At 48.9% G+C, this 18,339-nt stretch overlaps 1 protein-coding gene across 1 annotated transcript in view; it reads right to left on the bottom strand.

Moving 5' to 3' along the window:
* ZCWPW1 (zinc finger CW-type and PWWP domain containing 1) overlaps window positions 1–18,339 on the bottom strand; it is a 230,803-nt gene that overhangs the window by 84,952 nt on the left and 127,512 nt on the right. The window contains exon 8 of the mRNA XM_030188050.1: window positions 6,034–6,150. Within this exon, the coding sequence (XP_030043910.1) occupies window positions 6,034–6,150 (117 nt within the window). The remainder of the gene's footprint in view (window positions 1–6,033; window positions 6,151–18,339) is intronic.

Below are 18,339 nucleotides of genomic sequence, written 5' to 3'. Positions count from 1 at the left end.
CGAGACCGAAGAGGGTCGATCCCGGGGGGGCTGTACCGCAGGAGCCCTCAGGGTAGGAGGAGACCCACCCGAAGGCTCACCGCCACCAGCAGGGGAATGGACAGCCCTCACCTGCACTCCTGACGATGCACCTCCGTCCGACGACATCAGCAGACGGAGTCTCGGTACCACCGACGTCGATGCAGTCGCCCGATGCCTCGGCGCCGATGCAGAGGTTCGATGCCTCGATGCAGTCGATGGAGCGGCAGCCAAGGAAGATGGTCCGGACGCTGACGACGTCGATGCACTCGATGCCTCCGGTGCCGATGCCGACGAAGAGCCCGAGAACAAAACGTTCCACTGGGCTAATCTCGCTACCTGAGTCCGCCTTTGTAACAGGGAACACAGACTGCAGTTCTGAGGGCGGTGCTGGGCCCCTAGACACTGAAGACACGCAGAGTGCCTATCAGTGAGCGAGATTACCCAGGCGCACTGGGTGCACTTCTTGAAGCCGCTGGAAGGCTTCGATGTCATGGGCGGAAAAATCACGCCGGCGAAATCAAAAGCCGAAATGGCGAAAATTGAAGCACCAAAATTTAGAGGGAGAAAAATCTCGACCGAGGCCAAAAGAGGCCTACCCCGACAACGAAAGAAAACTTACGGGGCAAAAACTGAGAAATACGGGAAGGGCAGAAAACCCGAAAGGGTCTTCCGGAACACTACCGGAGCGCTTCCCGAACTTTTTCAAGGAAAAAACAGCAAAAAACACGTCGAAAAGGACGCGCGAGGTCGACTCTCTGGGGCACGAACGGCGTAACACGACCGTACCGAGCGCGGACGAAAGAAGACTGGCCGGCTCGAGCCGGTTTCGGGCGGGAAGACGGCCGCGCATGCGCGGTGCGCATGGGCGCGCGAGGACTAGCAAAGGCCTTTGCTAGTAAACTTTCCGATGGAGGGGGCTGCCGAGGACGTCAACCCATCAGTGAGAACAAGCAGCCTGCTTGTCCTCGGAGAATCCTGTCAAACACTGGGGACCTCCCGGACAGCAAATAGTACATACGGGAGTAGAGTATCACAGTTCTTCCCATCATTGGCCACAAACTTCCTCAGCATTTGCTTTAGAGTCGTATTAAAGCGTTCCACCAGACCATCTACCTGTGGATGATAAATTGATGTCCGCAAGCTCTTTACTTTGAGCAGGACACACAACTGTTTCATGACTCTAGACATAAAAGTGGTGCCTTGGTTAGTCAGTATTTCAGCAGGAATCCCTATGTGGGAGAAGTCTTTCCATAGAGCATTGGCCATAGTGATAATTGTCATATTACGCAAGGCAATGGCCTCTGGGTAGAAGGTGGCATAATCCAAAATGACCAGGATATACTTGTTGCCACAGGTGGTGCGTTCAAGTGGCCCCTCCATTTCATGTCTCTCGGAATTCCAAAAAGGGAAGTTGGAGAGCTGTATCGTAGGCTAACCAGGCAGCTTGAGTGTGAAGCCCATTCAAAGGAGCTTCCCAACTTAGATGGGATACAGCCATTTTCAGTCAGATGACATCATCCATGGTCCTATACCACTAAGAAACTAGAGCCCACTGTGCAGTTGCCATGTGAAAACAAGGCATGAGTGTTATATGAATGGTGGAGGGCCATGTGATAAAAGAATTGTAACATTCATAAAAGTGCAACCTGCAGATGGGCTCGAATCTAAGTGGCAAGAGCAAGAAGAGTGACTGCCAGTGGCATAGGAAGAAATGCTCGAGCCTAATGATTATGCTGCAAAATTCCAATGATCACCAAAAGGGAGTCAGGAAACAGATGAATTAAGGGTGTAGTAAAACGAACCCCAGTTGGTCCAAAGACCCAGGAGTTATCCATATGGACTGCCAAGTAGCAATCATTGACATTCATTGCAGCAGTTGATCATCCATATAGAAAAACATGTAAACACTGCACGCACCGCTAAACACTGAGTGAATAACCTGGGAACTGACACAAAGTAGAATGCCTCCAGTGAAAATCGAAGATATTTCTTGGGTATGGACATCCGGTACATCCAAAAAGTAAAGGAAATTGTTGCCCAGAACCATGGAGAGTAGGGTGGTCAGGGAAACCATTTTGCAGTATATTCAACAAGAAAGTTGTGCAGGGCTGTTAGGCCCAGGACAGAACACGTCTTCCTGTCCTTCGATGCCACTGAGAAGAACCTGGAACAGAAGCAAAATCTTCTGCCCCTGGTGGTACAGATTCGACTATGTGGGCCTTTAGAAAGATGAGGAGTGTCTCTGCAAGAAGCTGCTTGAGCTGAGAGCCGATGTGAGTCACCATCAGTGGGCAAGTGATTGGTCGCTAGCCTGATCAGAAACCCTGCAGCTTCCCCACCAAACAGTAGGTGAACAGGGACAGGTATGGGCACAGCAGGCATGCTCCCCTGGAGACAGTAGAAAAGCAGAAGTGTCCGGGGCTGAGACGCATGCCATCAACAAGATGGGGCTGAGTCCATTGAGACTAGTGAGAAGAAGTGGCATACCCAAATACCTGTGCATAGGAGGAACTCTCCGTGGCCTACCAAAAAAATCTACTAGAGGCGGAAGAAGTCACGGAAGACTTCCAGGTGAAGAGAGGCATCTGTGTACGTTTAGATGAGGGTAGCGACCCCCTCTATCTGCTCTCTGAAAGGGTTGTCTTGTGGTAAGCACTAGTTCCCTCTGAACCTGCAAGTCAAAGACACGCAACCACAGTGTGGGTATATATCCTGGAAGTCACAGCAAAAGTGTCATGAGTGCCTCTGGCCAACAACATGTGATACGCCCTCTGAAGCTTGACCATCCAGGAAAGGGACTTGACCTGTTCTGCTGGAAGAGAAAGGGGAACAAATACCAGGGCCTGTAAGAATACAGTCATGGTGTCAAATTGTCTGCCCAAAGAAATGCAAAGGTCTAGCATTCCTGCCAGGAAACGCCGAAGCATAGTTACTAGAACTCCTGGCTCTCCTGAGCGTGGAGTCAAGCACCATGGAGTGATGAGGCAACTGAGGCCTATGAAAGCTAGAGCAGTTCTGGAATCAGTACATGGAGGAGATGCTCATGGGGAAGAGTGGATCCAACAGAGTGGGCTTTCAATTTCATTCAAGAACATCAGTAAGAAAGGTGGAGAGGGAATATCACAGCTCCCTAAGGAGGAGACTTGTGGTCCAAGATCTCAAAGAGCTGAGTTCAGGTTGAATGATCCACCTCCACAGAAATTAGAATGGCAGCCACCAAGGCCTTGACAAAAGGAGAGAAGGAAAGGCTTGCAGGTGGAGACGTCCTCCATTCCTATAAAGGGAAGGGACCAGTTGGTATTGCCCAGAAGACCATCTTCAAGAACTACCTGGGATCCTCAGGTGACTCCCATACACCCCTCATCGGTGTCAGCCAGAAACTCCACAAGAGTGGAGTAAGACCGAGCCTGCCAAGACCTTGAGTAACCATGATGCCGGGAGGGCATCAGGGAGTGGACTGTAGCCTTGACTCCCATGAAAACTCTAGGCACTGACACAAGTGGCAGTTGATGCTCATGCGACACTGGTGTCAGGCCTCACCGCAGGCTAAGGGCCATGCGGGACAGAGTCAAGAGGCATAGAAGGTGCAAGCACTCTGTCGGTAATGCACTCTCCAGCCAGAAGCTCAATGAGCAAGACCTGGATGACATCAGAAAAATCAAGGCATCGGTAAAGAGACAAGCAGTTACCGAGGCTGCCTGAACTATGACGCCGAGAGGGGCGCCGAGGAGTAGGCTGCAGCCTCGACTCCGACGAAACTCTCTGTGTCGACGCCGACGGACATAGGCATCAAAAATTGGTGCTGCATGCAGCACTGGCATCGTAGGCCTCAGTGCCAGCTAAAGACCATGCAGGGCTGAGTGAAGAGCACGGCAGGTGCAAGCACCCTCAATGACGATGCATTCCATCCACCAGCAGTTCAGGGAGCAAGAAATGTGGTCCTGATGATCAGAGACCCATGCAGGGACAGCTGCTACATGTCCTGCCAGCGTCGATACCTCAGTGCCCCGGAGTCTCTGGCACCATGTATCGAGGGAGATGAATGCCAATACTTCTACTGATGCTGGTATCTACAATCCTCGGTACCGATGAGGATGCCAAAGTTACACCAGTTTATGCCAATGCAATTGATGCTGATACAATCACCATCACCTCCAACACCACAGATCTCGATGCTGACACTGTGGCACTGCCAAAAAAACAGTCCGAAAGCATCGGAAATGGCGCTGAAGCAACTGGGAACTTTAAAAAGAAAAAGGAAAGACTTAATGGTGCCTGAAAAAAGAGGAAGCACCAGAAAAAAATAAGTGAACAACCTGATCCGGGCTCAGGCCCACATACAGGCTACTGAGCATGGTATAGATTAGAAAAAATAAAATAAAAAATAACAGAAAACTGAACGAGAAGAAAATGAACCAAATGAGAAGAAAAAGGAATGAAAAAAGAAGGTACAAACAGAAGCTCTGTTAAAACCGAACCAGAAGCTGTGAGGAGAGAAGAAAAAAAAACACGTTCTCTCCTCACCATGGAAAAAAAAGAGTGTTGGCCCCTTGCTCTCATGGTGGTTGGGGGGAGCACTTGCGCATGCATGGTGGAGCGTGACTCGCGCCCCAAAGAGCTCTGTGAAATTTTGTTACAAGCTCCGGACTGGGGCAACGTGGGCCGCATTATCCACATGTGAGAATATTAGCCTGCTTGTTCTTGGCGAAAAACCTGTACAATCCATCCAGTCTGCTCAAAAAGATAAACTGATAGCATATGGTATGATGTGATACTACATATGCATACTTGACCTTGATTTGGACTTGCCATTTTCAGGGCACAGACCGTAGAAGTCTGCCCAGCACTAGCCTTATTCTGCAACTACTGAAGCTGTCATCGAAGCCCACTTCAGCCCATCCAAATCTCTCCAGCCACGATAAGGGCACAGACCATAGAAGCCTGTCCGGCACTGGCCTATCTGCCAAGTCATTCCCTGTATGGCCTTCTTAAGAGGATGAATTTCAAGGATTTTAGTCTCTATTCTCTAATATGAACTTCACTGTGCACCAGAAAATCCTTTTTAAAGGATACACCTCCCAGGCCTCACCCTCAGGACCAGAGGACATGACTGGTGGACTGAGATGTGTTCACTGAAAAGAGCCTTGTGATCAGTTTGCTGTACTCACTCTCTATTACCCACTTTCTGAGGTAAGGAAGTGTGGTTCATGAGTGGGTGTTCTTCAGCTATAAATGTTTTTTTTTTAAATTTTAAACAATTTAAATTCCACTTATTAACTACTTTTTGAGAGGATTACAACTCTGTGTAAGCCCTTAGCAAAACATCAAACACTACAAAACAAGCTTTATGTTATTCAAACCCTCAGGGTACCTCTGTGTATTCCCGGTGCTTGTGCTTTGATGAGGTTACTGAGAATGGATCCAGTCCTGTGCACAACAGATCTTGCAAGAGACATATGTGAAGCCTCAAAGTATCATGGTTTACTCCCAGACAGCTAATACATTGTATATGATCATCTATGAGAGATATTTTTGACAAGGCAGAGCACCTCTAGAAACCTGAAGCCTTTTTCTTGGCCATAGTTAGAGAAAAAAGGGCTTCTGTTAAATGAAAAGAATTTAGAAAAAATATCGATAATGGAACAAAAAATTTAAAAGAAAAAAACAAAAGATTTTAGAAGACCAGAACAGAAAAACCTGAGGGAACTATTTAGAAGTGAGGGGCTACTGCTGAACACTCTTATCCACTCCATGAATGAAAAAGACTGAGGGCTGCCTGGTGCAGTATTTACTGCACATGTGCAAAGCCTTCTAAGCTATTCTATCCAAGGAACAGATACTTTCCAAAATTTCAAAATGATTGGGAATGTCAAACACAATACACGCTACCTCTCTCTCTCTCTCTGGACACTGCAAAGGAGCTTCTTCAATATCGTGAGTGCTTAGAACCCATAGAGCCCTGGGAAAAGGCCTGGAACAGACTAGAACAAAAATTTATAATGGCACCACTACCTAAATTTTCAGAGCAGGACCAGTTTTCAGGGAGTGAGGAAGGGTCTATGCTGCTCTCCAGACGCCGCCACTTCTGACAGTTCTCCAAGCTGCACTGCACCCAGGCGATACACTGATCTGCAAAGGGCACAGACAGAATGTGGGTCCTTGTGTGATGAAAGGGCATCATCTCACTAATTACAAGTAAATGACATGGATACTAGCCAAAAAATATTCAGGTCTGACTAGTGAATCACTGTACTCCAATTTAATAAAATACCACCCAGTTCATGCCAGTGAGGCCATGAAAATTTCCCTTCTTGCACTAAAATTAGTGAGACAACTGAATTCTCCATTTCCTCAAAGAAACACATTAAAAGTAGTGTAGTAAAACTGCATCAATGGACATTTACAATAGGAATTAAGAAAAACTTTGTAACTGTGAGAGTGGTCAAGCGCTGGAATGAGTTATCTAGGTTAGAAGTTAGATACACATCTATTTGAGATTGATAAGTATAGTGGAGCTGGTCTGAAGGTAGAGGGCCTAGGTGACCTCTTGAGGTCCCTTCTAGCATTGTATATCCTGTCTACCCTCCTGAGGACCCTTCCTATGGTTTTATGAGCCCACCCACTCTCTGAGGTCCTCTGGAAAGACTGTGTTCTGTACACCTTCACTCAAATAGCGATACCTCTATAGCTCTATACCAGGACTTTCTCTTCTATGGGTCCAATTTTATGGAACATGCTACCTTAAATCTCTATCAGGAAAGTGGAGTTTCATACCTGTAATGGAAGTTCTCGCAGGCAGCAGGAGAATGCAGTCACAATGAATGGTGACATTTTTTTTGTTACATTTGTACCCCGCGCTTTCCCACTTATGGCAGGCTCAATGCGGCTTACATGGGGCAATGGAGGGTTAAGTGACTTGCCCAGTCACAAGGAGCTGCCTGTGCCTGAAGTGGGAATCGAACTCAGTTTCTCAGGACCAAAGTCCACCACCCTAACCACTAGGCCACTCCTCCACTCAATCTGATGGTTCCATTCTAGACCTCCTCTAGCTCAGCCGCCCTCCTGTGCATGCGTGTGAGTTCTCAAGCTGGGACTCACTCCCCACCCTCCCATCCTACTCAGTCAGTGAGGGAAAGCTATCAGTCAGAAGAGGGAAAGACAGGTGGGTAAATGTGGCTGTCTACAGAGAGAGCGAAGATACTTACCTGTAGCAGGTATTCTGCGAGGACAGCAGGCTGATTGTTCTCACATGTGGGTGACGTCCACCGCAGCCCCAGGTCCGGAAAATCTTCCTAGCAACAAAGCTTGCTAGAGCCTTCGAGTGCGCAGGCGCACACCGTGCATGCATGGCCATCTTCCCGCCCGTAGCGCGAGAGTCCCGCTTTAGTCAACTTAAGAAGCAAAACCAAAGAAAAGGAACAACTCCAAAGGGGAAGTGGGCGGGTTGAAGAGAACAATCAGCCTGCTGTCCTCGGAGAATACCTTCTTAAAGGTAAGTATCTTCGCTTTCTCAGAGGACAAGCAGGCTGCTTGTTCTCACATGTGGGGTATCCCCAGCCCCCAGGCTCACTCAAAACAATAAACAGTGGTCAACTGGACCTCCCAACGGTGAGGACATAACAGAGATTTACCTACAAAGAAACATCCGAGAGTGCAGCCTGGAACAGAACAAAAATGGGCCTAGGGGGGTGGAGTTGGATTCTAAACCCCGAACAGATTCTGCAGCACCGACTGCCCAAACTGACTGTCGCGTCGGGTATCCTGCTGAAGGCAGTAATGAGATGTGAATGTGTGGACTGATGACCACGTCGCAGCCTTGCAAATCTCTTCAATAGTGACTGACTTCAAGTGGGCCACTGATGCTGCCATGGCTCTAACACTATGAGCCGTGACATGACCCTCAAGAGTCAGCCCAGCTTGGGCGTTAAGTGAAGGAAATGCAATCTGCCAGCCAATTGGAGATGGTGCGTTTCCCGACAGCAACCCCCTTCCTATTGGGGTCGAAAGAAACAAACATTTGGGTGGACTGTCTGTGAGGGCTTGTCCGCTCCAGGTAGAGAGCCAATGCTCTCTTGCAGTCCAATGTGTGCAACTGACATTCAGCAGGGCGGGTATGCGGACGGGGAAAGAATGTTGGCAAGACAATTGACTGGCTCAGATGGAACTCCGACACCACCTTCGGCAGGAACTTGGGGTGCGTGCGGAGGACTACTCTATTATGATGAAATTTGGTATAGGGAGCATGGGCTACCAAGGCTTGAAGCTCACTGACTCTACGAGCTGAAGTAACAGCCACCGAAAAAATGACCTTCCAGGTCAAGTACTTCAGATGGCAGGAATTCAGTGGCTCAAAAGGAGCTTTCATCAGCTGGGTGAGAACGATGTTGAGATCCCATGATACCGTAGGAGGTTTGACAGGGGGCTTGGAGAAAAGCAAACCTCTCATGAATCGAACAACTAAAGGCTGTCCAGAGATAGGCTTACCCTCCACACGATAATGATAAGCACTAATAGCACTAAGGTGAACCCTTACGGAGTTGGTCTTAAGACCAGACTCTGACAAGTGAAGAAGGTATTCAATCAGGGTCTGTGTAGGACAAGAACGAGGATCTTGGGCCTTGCTATCACACCAGACGGCAAACCTCCTCCATTTAAAAGAGTAACTCTTCTTAGTGGAATCTTTTCTGGAAGCAAGCAAGACTCGGGAGACACCCTCAGAAAGACCCAAGGAGGCGAAGTCTACGCCCTCAACAGAGACTGGAGGTTGGGATGCAGAAGCGCCCCCTTGTTCTGAGTGATGAGGGTTGGAAAACACTCCAATCTCCATGGTTCTTCGGAGGATAACTCCAGAAGAAGAGGGAACCAAATCTGACGCGGCCAGAAAGGAGCTATCAGAATCCTGGTTCCACGGTCTTGCCTGAGTTTCAGCAAAGTCTTCCCCACCAGAAGTATGGAAGTATATGCAAACAGAAGGCCCTTCCCCCAATGAAGGAGAAAAGCTACTGACGCTAGTCTGTCGTGGACCTGAAGTCTGGAACAGAAGTGAGGGACCTTGTGATCGATCTGAGTGGCAAAAAGATCCACCGAGGGGGTGCCCCATGCTCGGAAGATCTTGCGGACTACTGCCATGTTCAGAGACCACTCGTGAGGTTGCATGATCCTGCTCAACCTGTCGGCCAGACTGTTGTTTACGCCTGCCAGATACGTGGCCTGGAGAAACATGCCGTGATGGCGAGCCCAAAGCCACATCTGGATGGCTTCCCAACACAGGGGGAGAGATCCGGTGCCCCCCCTTCTTGTTGATGTAATACATGGAAACCTGATTGTCCGAATTTGAATGATTTGATTGGACAGCCGATCTCTGAAAGCCTTTAGAGCGTTCCGGACCGCTCGCAACTCTAGAAGATTGAACTGAAGACCTGTTTCCTGGAGGGACCAAAGTCCTTGAGTGTGAAGCCCATCTACATGGGCTCCCCACCCCAGGAGAGATGCATCCGTTGTCAGCACTTTTTGTGGCTCAGGAATTTGAAAAGTACGTCCCAAGGTCAAATTGGATCGAACTGTCCACCATATCAGGGAGTTGTGAAAAGCGGTGGACAACAGGATTGCATCCTCTAGATCTCCCGCAGCTTGTTAACACTGGTAAGATAGGGTCCATTGAGCTGATCTCACCATGGGAGTCACATGAACTGTGGAGGCCATATGGCCCAGAAGCCTCAACATCTGCCGAGCTGTGATCTGCTGAGACGCTCTGGCCAGAGAAACCAGCAACAGAAGATTGTCTGCCCTCGCTTCAGGGAGGTAGGCATGAGCCGTCTGCGAGTCCAGCAGGGCTCCTATGAACTCTAGTCTCTGAACCGGAAGAAGATGGGACTTTGGATAATTTATGACAAACCCCAGTAGTTCCATCAGTTGAATAGTCATCTGCATGGACTGCTGAGCTCCTGCCTCCGAGGTGTTCTTCACCAGCCATGCACTCCCAGCCTGCGTAGCGACGCTACAAAGACCGCTAGGCATTTGGTGAACACCCGAGGCGCAGAGGCGAGCCCAAAGGGCAATACACAATACTGAAAGTGCTGTGTTCCCAGACGGAATCGAAGATACTGCCTGTGAGCTGGCAGTATCGGGATGTGTGTATAAGCATCCTTTAAGTCCAGGAAGCATAGCCAGTCGTTTTTCCGAATCATGGGAAGAAGGGTGCCCAGGGAAAGCATCCTGAACTTTTCTCGAATCAGATGTTCAGGGCCCTTAGATCTAGGATGGGACGCATCCCCCCTGTTTTCTTTTGCACAAGGAAGTACCTGGAATAGAATCCCAGCCCTTCTTGCCCCGGTGGCACGGGCTTGACTGCACTGGCGCTGAGAAGAGCGGAGAGTTCCTCTGCAAGTACCTGCCTGTGCTGAAAGCTGAAGGACTGAGCTCCCGGTAGGCAATTTGGAGGTTTGGAGATCAAATTGAGGGAGTATCCCCAGCAGACTATTTGACGAACCCACCGGTTGGAGGTTACAAGAGGCCACCTTTGGTGAAAAAATGCTAACCTCCCCCGACCGATAGATCGTCTGGCATGGATACTTTGATTGCGGCTATGCTCGTCTGGAGCCAGTCAAAAGCCCGTCCCTTGCTTTTGCTGGGGAGCTGCAGGGGCCTGTCGAGGCACACGCTGTTGACGTAAATGAGCGCACTGGGGTTGAGCCTGAGCAGGCTGGCGGGAAGGTGGATTGTACCTACGCTTATGATAAGTATAGGGAGCATTCCTCCTTCCCCCACAAAAACGTCTTCCTGATGAGGTAGATGCTGAAGGAGCCTGGTGTGAGAGTTTGTTGAGTGCGGTTTCCCGCTGATGGAGCTGCTCTACCACCTGCTCGACCTTCTCGCCGAAAACATTATCCCCCCGACAAGGAACATCCATAAGCCGCTGCTGGACTCGATTTTCCAGGTCAGAGGCACGCAGCCATGAGAGTCTGCGCATCACTATACCTTGCGCAGCGGCCCTGGATGCCACATCAAAAGAGTCGTAAGCACCCCTGGACAGGAATTTACGACACGCCTTCAGCTGCCTGACCACCTCCTGAAAAGGCTTGGCCTGCTCCGAAGGGAGCTGATCGACCAAGTTCGCCAGCTGCTTCACATTATTCCGCAAGTGGATGCTCGTGTAGAGCTGGTAGGACTGAATTTTGGACACAAGCATAGAGGACTGCTAGGCCTTCCTCCCAAAAGAGTCCAAAGTCCAAGCTTCTCGCCCCAGGGGCGCCGAGGCGAAATCTCTCGTACCTTTGGCTCTCTTGAGAGCGGAATCCACAACCGCAGAGTCATGAGGCAACTGGGACTTCATCAACTCCGGGTCCCCGGGAACCCGATACTGGGACTCAACCTTCTTAGGAATGGTGGGATTAGATAATGGTTTCATCCAATTCCTGTACAATGTCTGTTTGAGGACATTATGTAGAGGGACGGTGGATGATTCCTTAGGTGGCGAAGGATAGTCCAAGACTTCAAACATCTCGGCCCTGGGCTCATCCTCAGTTACCACCGGGAAGGGAATGGCTGTAGACATTTCCCGCACAAAGGACGAGAAAGACAAACTCTCCGGGAGAGAAAGCTTTCTCTCTTGCGAAGGAGTGAGGTAAGAGGGAAGGCCACAAGACTCCTCAGGAGAGAAATATCTTGGGTCTTCCTCTGCCTCCCACGAGGCCTCTCCCTCGGTATCGGACTGGAGTTCTCTGACTGCAGTCCGAAGCCGAGCCCGTCTCAACGCCGAGGAGCTATGTCCTCGATGGCAATGTTGAGAAGTCGACTCCTGTGTCAGCGGCGATGAAGCTCCTCCATCAATGTCGACGGGGAGACAACTTGGGTGGCAACCGAGGCCGATGCCACAAGCGGCACCGACATCGGAGGCCTCACCACAGGCGGGGAGCCAGCCGCCGCATCTATCAACGGTACCGTAGGCGCAAGCACCCCCGGTACAGGAACAGGCAGTCGCAGCAGCCCTTCCAGGAGCCCTGGAAGAATAGCTCGGAGGCGCTCGTCAAGAGTGTCTGTCAAGAAAGGCTGTGGGATCGGTGCAGGAGTCGAAGCCAGAATCTGCCGAGGACAAGGAGGCGGTACCGGGCTGTCCGGAGACCGGCGCGTCGACACCTCTTGTATGGAGGGTGAGCGGTCCTCCCAGCATCAACGCTTCACGGGTGCCAAATCCCTCGACGCCCCGGAGCTCTCGGTACCGAGACGAGAAGGGGACCGATGACGGTGCTTCTTTGCCTTCGCTTGAGACACGTCACCGGTACCCCTTGGTACCGATGAGGAGGATGTGGAATCCACACGCCTCCTTGGGGTCAGGTCTGAAAGGGGTCGGTCCCGATGGGCCTGCACCGCAGGAGCCCTCAAGGCAGGTGGAGACCCACTCGATGGCTCACTGCTGCCAGCGTGAGATGGTCTCTGGACAGCCATTACCTGCGCTCCTGAGGTTGATGCACTCTCCGGTGCCGACATCGACACTGCCGTCGACCTCGGTACCGCTGTCGACGTCGAAGTACCGGGCAAAGCTCCAAACAGACATTCCCGTTGTGCTTGTCTCGATGCCTGTGTTCGCTTTTCAAGGCTAAGACACAACTTACACGCGTCGGGGCAATGTTCGGCCCCAAGGCACTGGATACACCACGCGTGAGGGTCGGTCCCTGAGATTGCCTGCTTGCACCGAGTGCACTTCTTGAAGCCGCTGGCAATCCTCGATGTCATCGACGGAGTGGAGGAGTGGCCTAGTGGTTAGGGTAGTGGACTTTGGTCCTGGGGAACTGAGGAACTGAGTTCGATTCCCGGCACAGGCAGCTCCTTGTGACTCTGGGCAAGTCACTTAACCCTCCATTGCCCCATGTAAGCCGCATTGAGCCTGCCATGAGTGGGAAAGCGCGGGGTACAAATGTAACAACAAAAAAAAAAAATAGCGGCGAAATCAAAACTTGCGATGGTGCCAAAAGAAGGGCACAAAAAGGGAGAAAACCCGTACGGGCGGCCAAAAAGGCCGCACACGCAAACGAAAGGAAACTTACTAGGAATAAAGTAAGAAATAAAGGAAACCTCTTTTTTTTTTTAAACAGAACAGCTCAAACGCAAGCTGCACACGCGAACACGAAGAAAATTGGCGAAAAAGCCGGCGAAGTAAAGGCTCTTCTTCTCCTGAGGCAACAGAACCGCTGTAAAACAGCCGCTCTTGACTGCGGAAAAAAGAAGACTGAAGCGGGACTCTTGCGCGACGGCGGGAAGATGGCCACGCATGTGCGGTGCGCGCACCCTAGCAAGCTTTGTTGCTAGGAAGATTTTCCGGACCTGGGGCTGCCATGGACGTCACCCACATATGAGAACAAGCAGCCTGCTTGTCCTCGGAGAACCTCTGTTACAGATAAGCAACTCTGCCTTCTTCATTGAGAAGTGAAACATAGGCACACAGAATGGTAATTAACATGCTAAGGCTGCCCTGTTATAAGAAATGACAGAAGGCCTAGCAACCTGGAAAAACTCTCATGAGGGCAGTTAAGTATAAAAACAAGCAGATGATGAAGAATATAGATTAATGTTAATATACTTTTAAAGCAAACAGCTCCTGGAGAAAACAGATTGAGGCAATCTGCTCAGGAAGAAAATAGATTTGTCAGTACAGATTGTCCACAAATATAGTCCAGGTAGAAGGAGGAGTTCAAGCGGTAGTGCTGCATGAAGGTGTGGACTGAACACCATATTGTGGACCTGCAGATTTCTAGTATGGAAGCAGAATGGAGACTAGCTACGGATGCTGCATTTGCTTGAAGCTGGTGTTCATCATTGTGTCCAAGTAATGTTATCATAACAGTAAACACAATCAAATATCTAATTGAAGAGGGCACATTTGTTCACATATGGATTGTTTGGATTGAAGATGAAAAGTTGAGAGCATTTTCTGAAATCTTTGGTTGTGTACAGGCAGTAAAGCAAGGCTCATCTGCAGTCCAGACTGTAGAGTGCCTTCCTCACCTCTACAGAAAAGAGGTTTGGGGAAGAAAACCTGGAGTTGACTGGCTTTGTAATCATGTCCCTGCATGAATTGGAAGACTATAGGATGAACTGATACTACTCTTTCCTCAACCAACTGGTGGTAAGCCACAATGGCCAACAATGTCAAAGAACCAAATTTGTTTTCAAGCCAGAGAATGAGAAGTATGGAAAGTATGTTACCCAATCCCATGTGTTCTAATGTGTACTGGACTACCTGTTATATTTTTCACCTTGGCTTGAAAACTAATTTGGATCATTGACCTTTCCTCCTAGTAAGCTTCCTGGAGTTGAACTTCCTTTGAGTCTGGAAGTTGAGAGACTATTTGCCCCTCAATGCCCATGCCATGAGCAAAAAAGATGAGATTAAGGTATAAGATGGCCCCCTGTTATGATTCTACTGAGACAGGCAGGGGAATGACTGGGACTCACTTCTTTTTGGCCTGTCAAGGGATTGAGCTGACGTCTGAAGCAGCAGACATCAGAAGTCACACCTTATTTAAACATACCTCTCCCTACAGTGGATGCTCTAGCGTTATTTCCTCTCAGCTGAGCTCTGGTTCTCTTGCTTAGTCTGTGCTCGTGGCAGTGTGTACTCTTTGGAGTTTGATTCCTCTTCTCTTTGTTTGTGGTCTCTGTGTGTGCTGGTTGTAACCAGCGTTTCCTTGATTGTTTCACTGCAGTGCAGCTGGGTCTGTTGTCTCTCCTCTGCCTCGTTTCTCCCTGCCTGGCTGTGGTGTTGATTTGTCCGTGGTAAGCTGGTTCCTGCTTTGTTTGTTTAGTTTCCCTCTACTCTGCTTTAACACTTTATGTGCAGTGCTTAGTATTTGTCTTTTGTGAGCCCTGCCTCTTTTAGGCAGCCTTTCTGTCCGTGGTAAGCTCGTTCCGGCTTTGTTTGTTTAAACTTCCCTCTACTCTGCTTTAACCCTTTATGTGCAGTGCTTGGTATTTGTCTTTCGTGAGCCCTGCCTCTTTTAGGCAGCCTTTCTCTGGTGTCTGCTTTAACCCTTTCTGTTTTCTTGTGTGCCCTGTTTCTTTCCTGCCCTTATATTTGAAAGCAGCCTTTCTCTTTAGTCTGCTTTTGCTTGTTATTTTGCTGTGGGCTCTGGCCCTTTTCTTGTGTAAGTATTTGAAGGCAGTCCTTCCCTCTGTTCTGCTTTTACTCTGGGTGCCCTGTGTTTGTTATTTGACTTTGGGAGCTATGTCCTCCTTTTATGCTGTAGTTTGTTAGAAGCTGCCTTTTCTTTCTGTCTGCTTCTGCCCTTGGCGTACTGTGTTTCATTTAGCCCTGGTGGGTCCTGGCCCTCCTCTGCCTGGGGAATTCTAGCAGCCTTTTCCTTCAGTTTGTTTTTCCTGCTCAGCCATTTCTGTGGAGCTTTGCTCTTTTAGGTTCCGAGTCTAGAGACCTGCTCTGACCCTGGCTTTCCCTTTTTCCCTGTGGGCTCTGCCCTCCGCTACTTGGGTTACTGTGTAGCCTTTGTTTGTATTCTCTCCCTCTGGTTGTAGTCTGTATCCGCCATTTTGGTCTGTCGCCCTTCCCTTTGTGTCACTGCCTGGCACTGTCTGTGCTGCTTGAGCTCCAGTCCCTTCTGGGACCCCCTCATTGTTCTTTTCCCTTCCCTAGTGTATAATTCGGTTCCAGTTTGGCCTTGCAGCCCATACGCTTGGAGCTGTACGAGTGGGTTTCCGATCAGCCTTGTGGCCCTTTTCTGGTGGTGCTTGTTGATTTTCCTGAGTGTGCGGGGCTTTGAGGCCCATGGTATTGCATAGCGCCTGTTTGGTCTACCCTAGACCTTGGCCAAGGTCCTTCCTAGCCTCGGCCTGGACACAAGGGCTCATGATCAGATTAACACCCCCTTACTAGCTGAACAGAGTAGGCTGAGTCCATTCCATTCCTGGCATTTATAGCTCACTTATTTCCAAAAAAAGTCAAAACAGGTTACATCAGATTCAAACATTAAACAGCAATCAGAAAAATCTGTCAAACAACTATGTTTTTAGCGCCTGATGAAACTTCAAGAATATATCTATATTCCGTATGTGAATAGGAATGGAATAGAAAAATTAATCAATCTGCTTAGAGCAATAAAGATAAGAAACTACAAAGCAACTTGCTCTAATAGGTTATAAATTATCCATGCTGTATTACAAGAAACTAAATCAATTAATTTAGACTAAAGGCCTCATCAGCCAAGGGTACCAACTCAGTGGACACACCTATAAAAGCTACATTCATGGGCCAGCCACCACCTCCGTAAAACCTACGCAGTGGAGTAACTAAACCACTATGTAGAAAAAACAGAGTGGGGCTAAATATCAATAATTGAATGAAATACAGATACAGATCACTCTTGCCCAGAAGCCACTAGACCACCAGGCTGTTTAAAGGGAGGGGGCCTTCATGTGGTGGGAGGGTGAAGGGGTTGGATGGTTGGCCACTCCGGGAGGACCTGCCCTCTACTTGAGGGAGTGGTGGTGGCGGCGGCAGGGTTTCAGTTTCAGCTGAAAATGCACAAGCATTTTCAGCAGAAACCCAAATCTGGATTTTGGGTCGATTTCGATGCTGAATCCAAAACCAAAATTCTGTTGGCCTCTAGTGTGCAGAACCAGCCTATTATTTAAAAACTTCATGTAAGTTGGATCAGTCACTAGGGTCTGCAGTTTTTCCATTTAAACACAACGAATGGCCAAAAAAATAATCCACAAAAAATATCAAAACTTGCAACTCAAAAGTGGAAAAAGAAGATTCACATCTCAATCTTATTTAAAGAACTATATCAAAATATTGTTGTACATTATTGTACCAAGACCTAGCAGGAAGAAAAAACCTCAGAAATTGCAAAGAGGTTTTTACCCACCATGTGAGTCACACGTTGGGATAACTATCTTTTAGCCAAAAATCGATCACAGGTCAAAAAACCTACTTCCTGCCCTTAGTCCAACTTTTATTCATTTCAACGCAGGTCTGTCAAAATTAACTTGTATTTTTGTTTTTTTATATAAATATAAAACAGTCTTGTAAAGCCGATTTTAACTCTCAATCTTGATCTTAATCTTCATGGGAAAATAAAGCAGCAGTAAGTGAAGGAATCAAATATCGTTGTGACACTTATCTGTAAAAGCTGGATCTGTATAACCTGAGAGATGACCCAACTGGCTTCCACAGCTAAATTGGCCCGAATCAGCCAGCTGTCCAAGTACGGATGAACCTGAACCCCTGGCACCAGAGGTGCACAGCTACCACCACCATCACCTTGGAAAACATGCGGGGCGCCATAGCCAGGCCAAAGGGAAAGCCCCAAAATTGAAAATACTGACTCAACACACAGAAGCACAGATACCTCTTCTGATGAGCTGCGATGGAGATGTGGAGATAGGCCTCCGTGAGGTCCAGGGAAGTTAAGAACTCCCCCAATCATACCAACACAATGACTGAGCAGAGAGTCTCCATTCGAAAGTGCTGGACAAGCATTCACCCCAGGTTCAGCCAAAACAAACTGCCCTTCTTTGGGACCATGAAATAGATGGAGTACCTCCCAGATCTCATTCCATCTGCAGAATAGTTTCCACTGCCCCTAGGTTGCACAGATGCTGCAGAGTAACAGCAATTGTCTGCCACTTTAGGGCCAAGCCACACAGGGAGGCCATGAAGACATCCAGAACTGGACAGACGAACTTGAGAGTACCCATTATCAACCACCTCCTGGACCCATTGATCCAAGGTGATATGGGTCCACTCATCATAGAAGAGAGACAATCTGCCTCCCATCGGAACCAATAAGGGGACCAGCGCACATACATCGTGAAGGCCAGGCAGCAGGGGTCCTGCCAGAGGGGCCTGAGGACCCAGCTGTTTTGGGACCACAAAAGGAATCCTGCGTGAAGGACTGACCCTGACCCCTTGACTGGGCCGAAGAGTGCTTCACGGGCCAAAAGCAGCCCACCCATTCGGCGTGCCTCCTAGAGAGAGAGACTCTCTGCATGCCCTTCTGCCTCAGCTCAGGAAGGTGGAGAAGCCTCGCCTCCCCCATCATGTCCTTCACTCACTTCTCTAAGTCCTCTCCAAACAGCAACCACCCCCATAAAGGAAGCAGACTCAACAGCTTCTTAGAAACTGAATCCATAGCTCAGTGGCAGAGCCACAGCCCACAGCATCTCACCTTTTCTTTTTAAATATGTTTAACAAACAACCATTTATTAACATGGAAAACATGCCTCTAAGCATTGTCTACAAGAGGAACCTATCTGCTATCAGCCACTGTATCAAGACCGTACTGGAAAAACAATCAGACTCTGTAA

The sequence above is a fragment of the Microcaecilia unicolor genome, chromosome 14 (assembly GCF_901765095.1).
Source record: "Microcaecilia unicolor chromosome 14, aMicUni1.1, whole genome shotgun sequence".
Taxonomy (NCBI): domain Eukaryota; kingdom Metazoa; phylum Chordata; class Amphibia; order Gymnophiona; family Siphonopidae; genus Microcaecilia; species Microcaecilia unicolor.
This window is presented reverse-complemented; position numbering and strand designations above follow the sequence as displayed.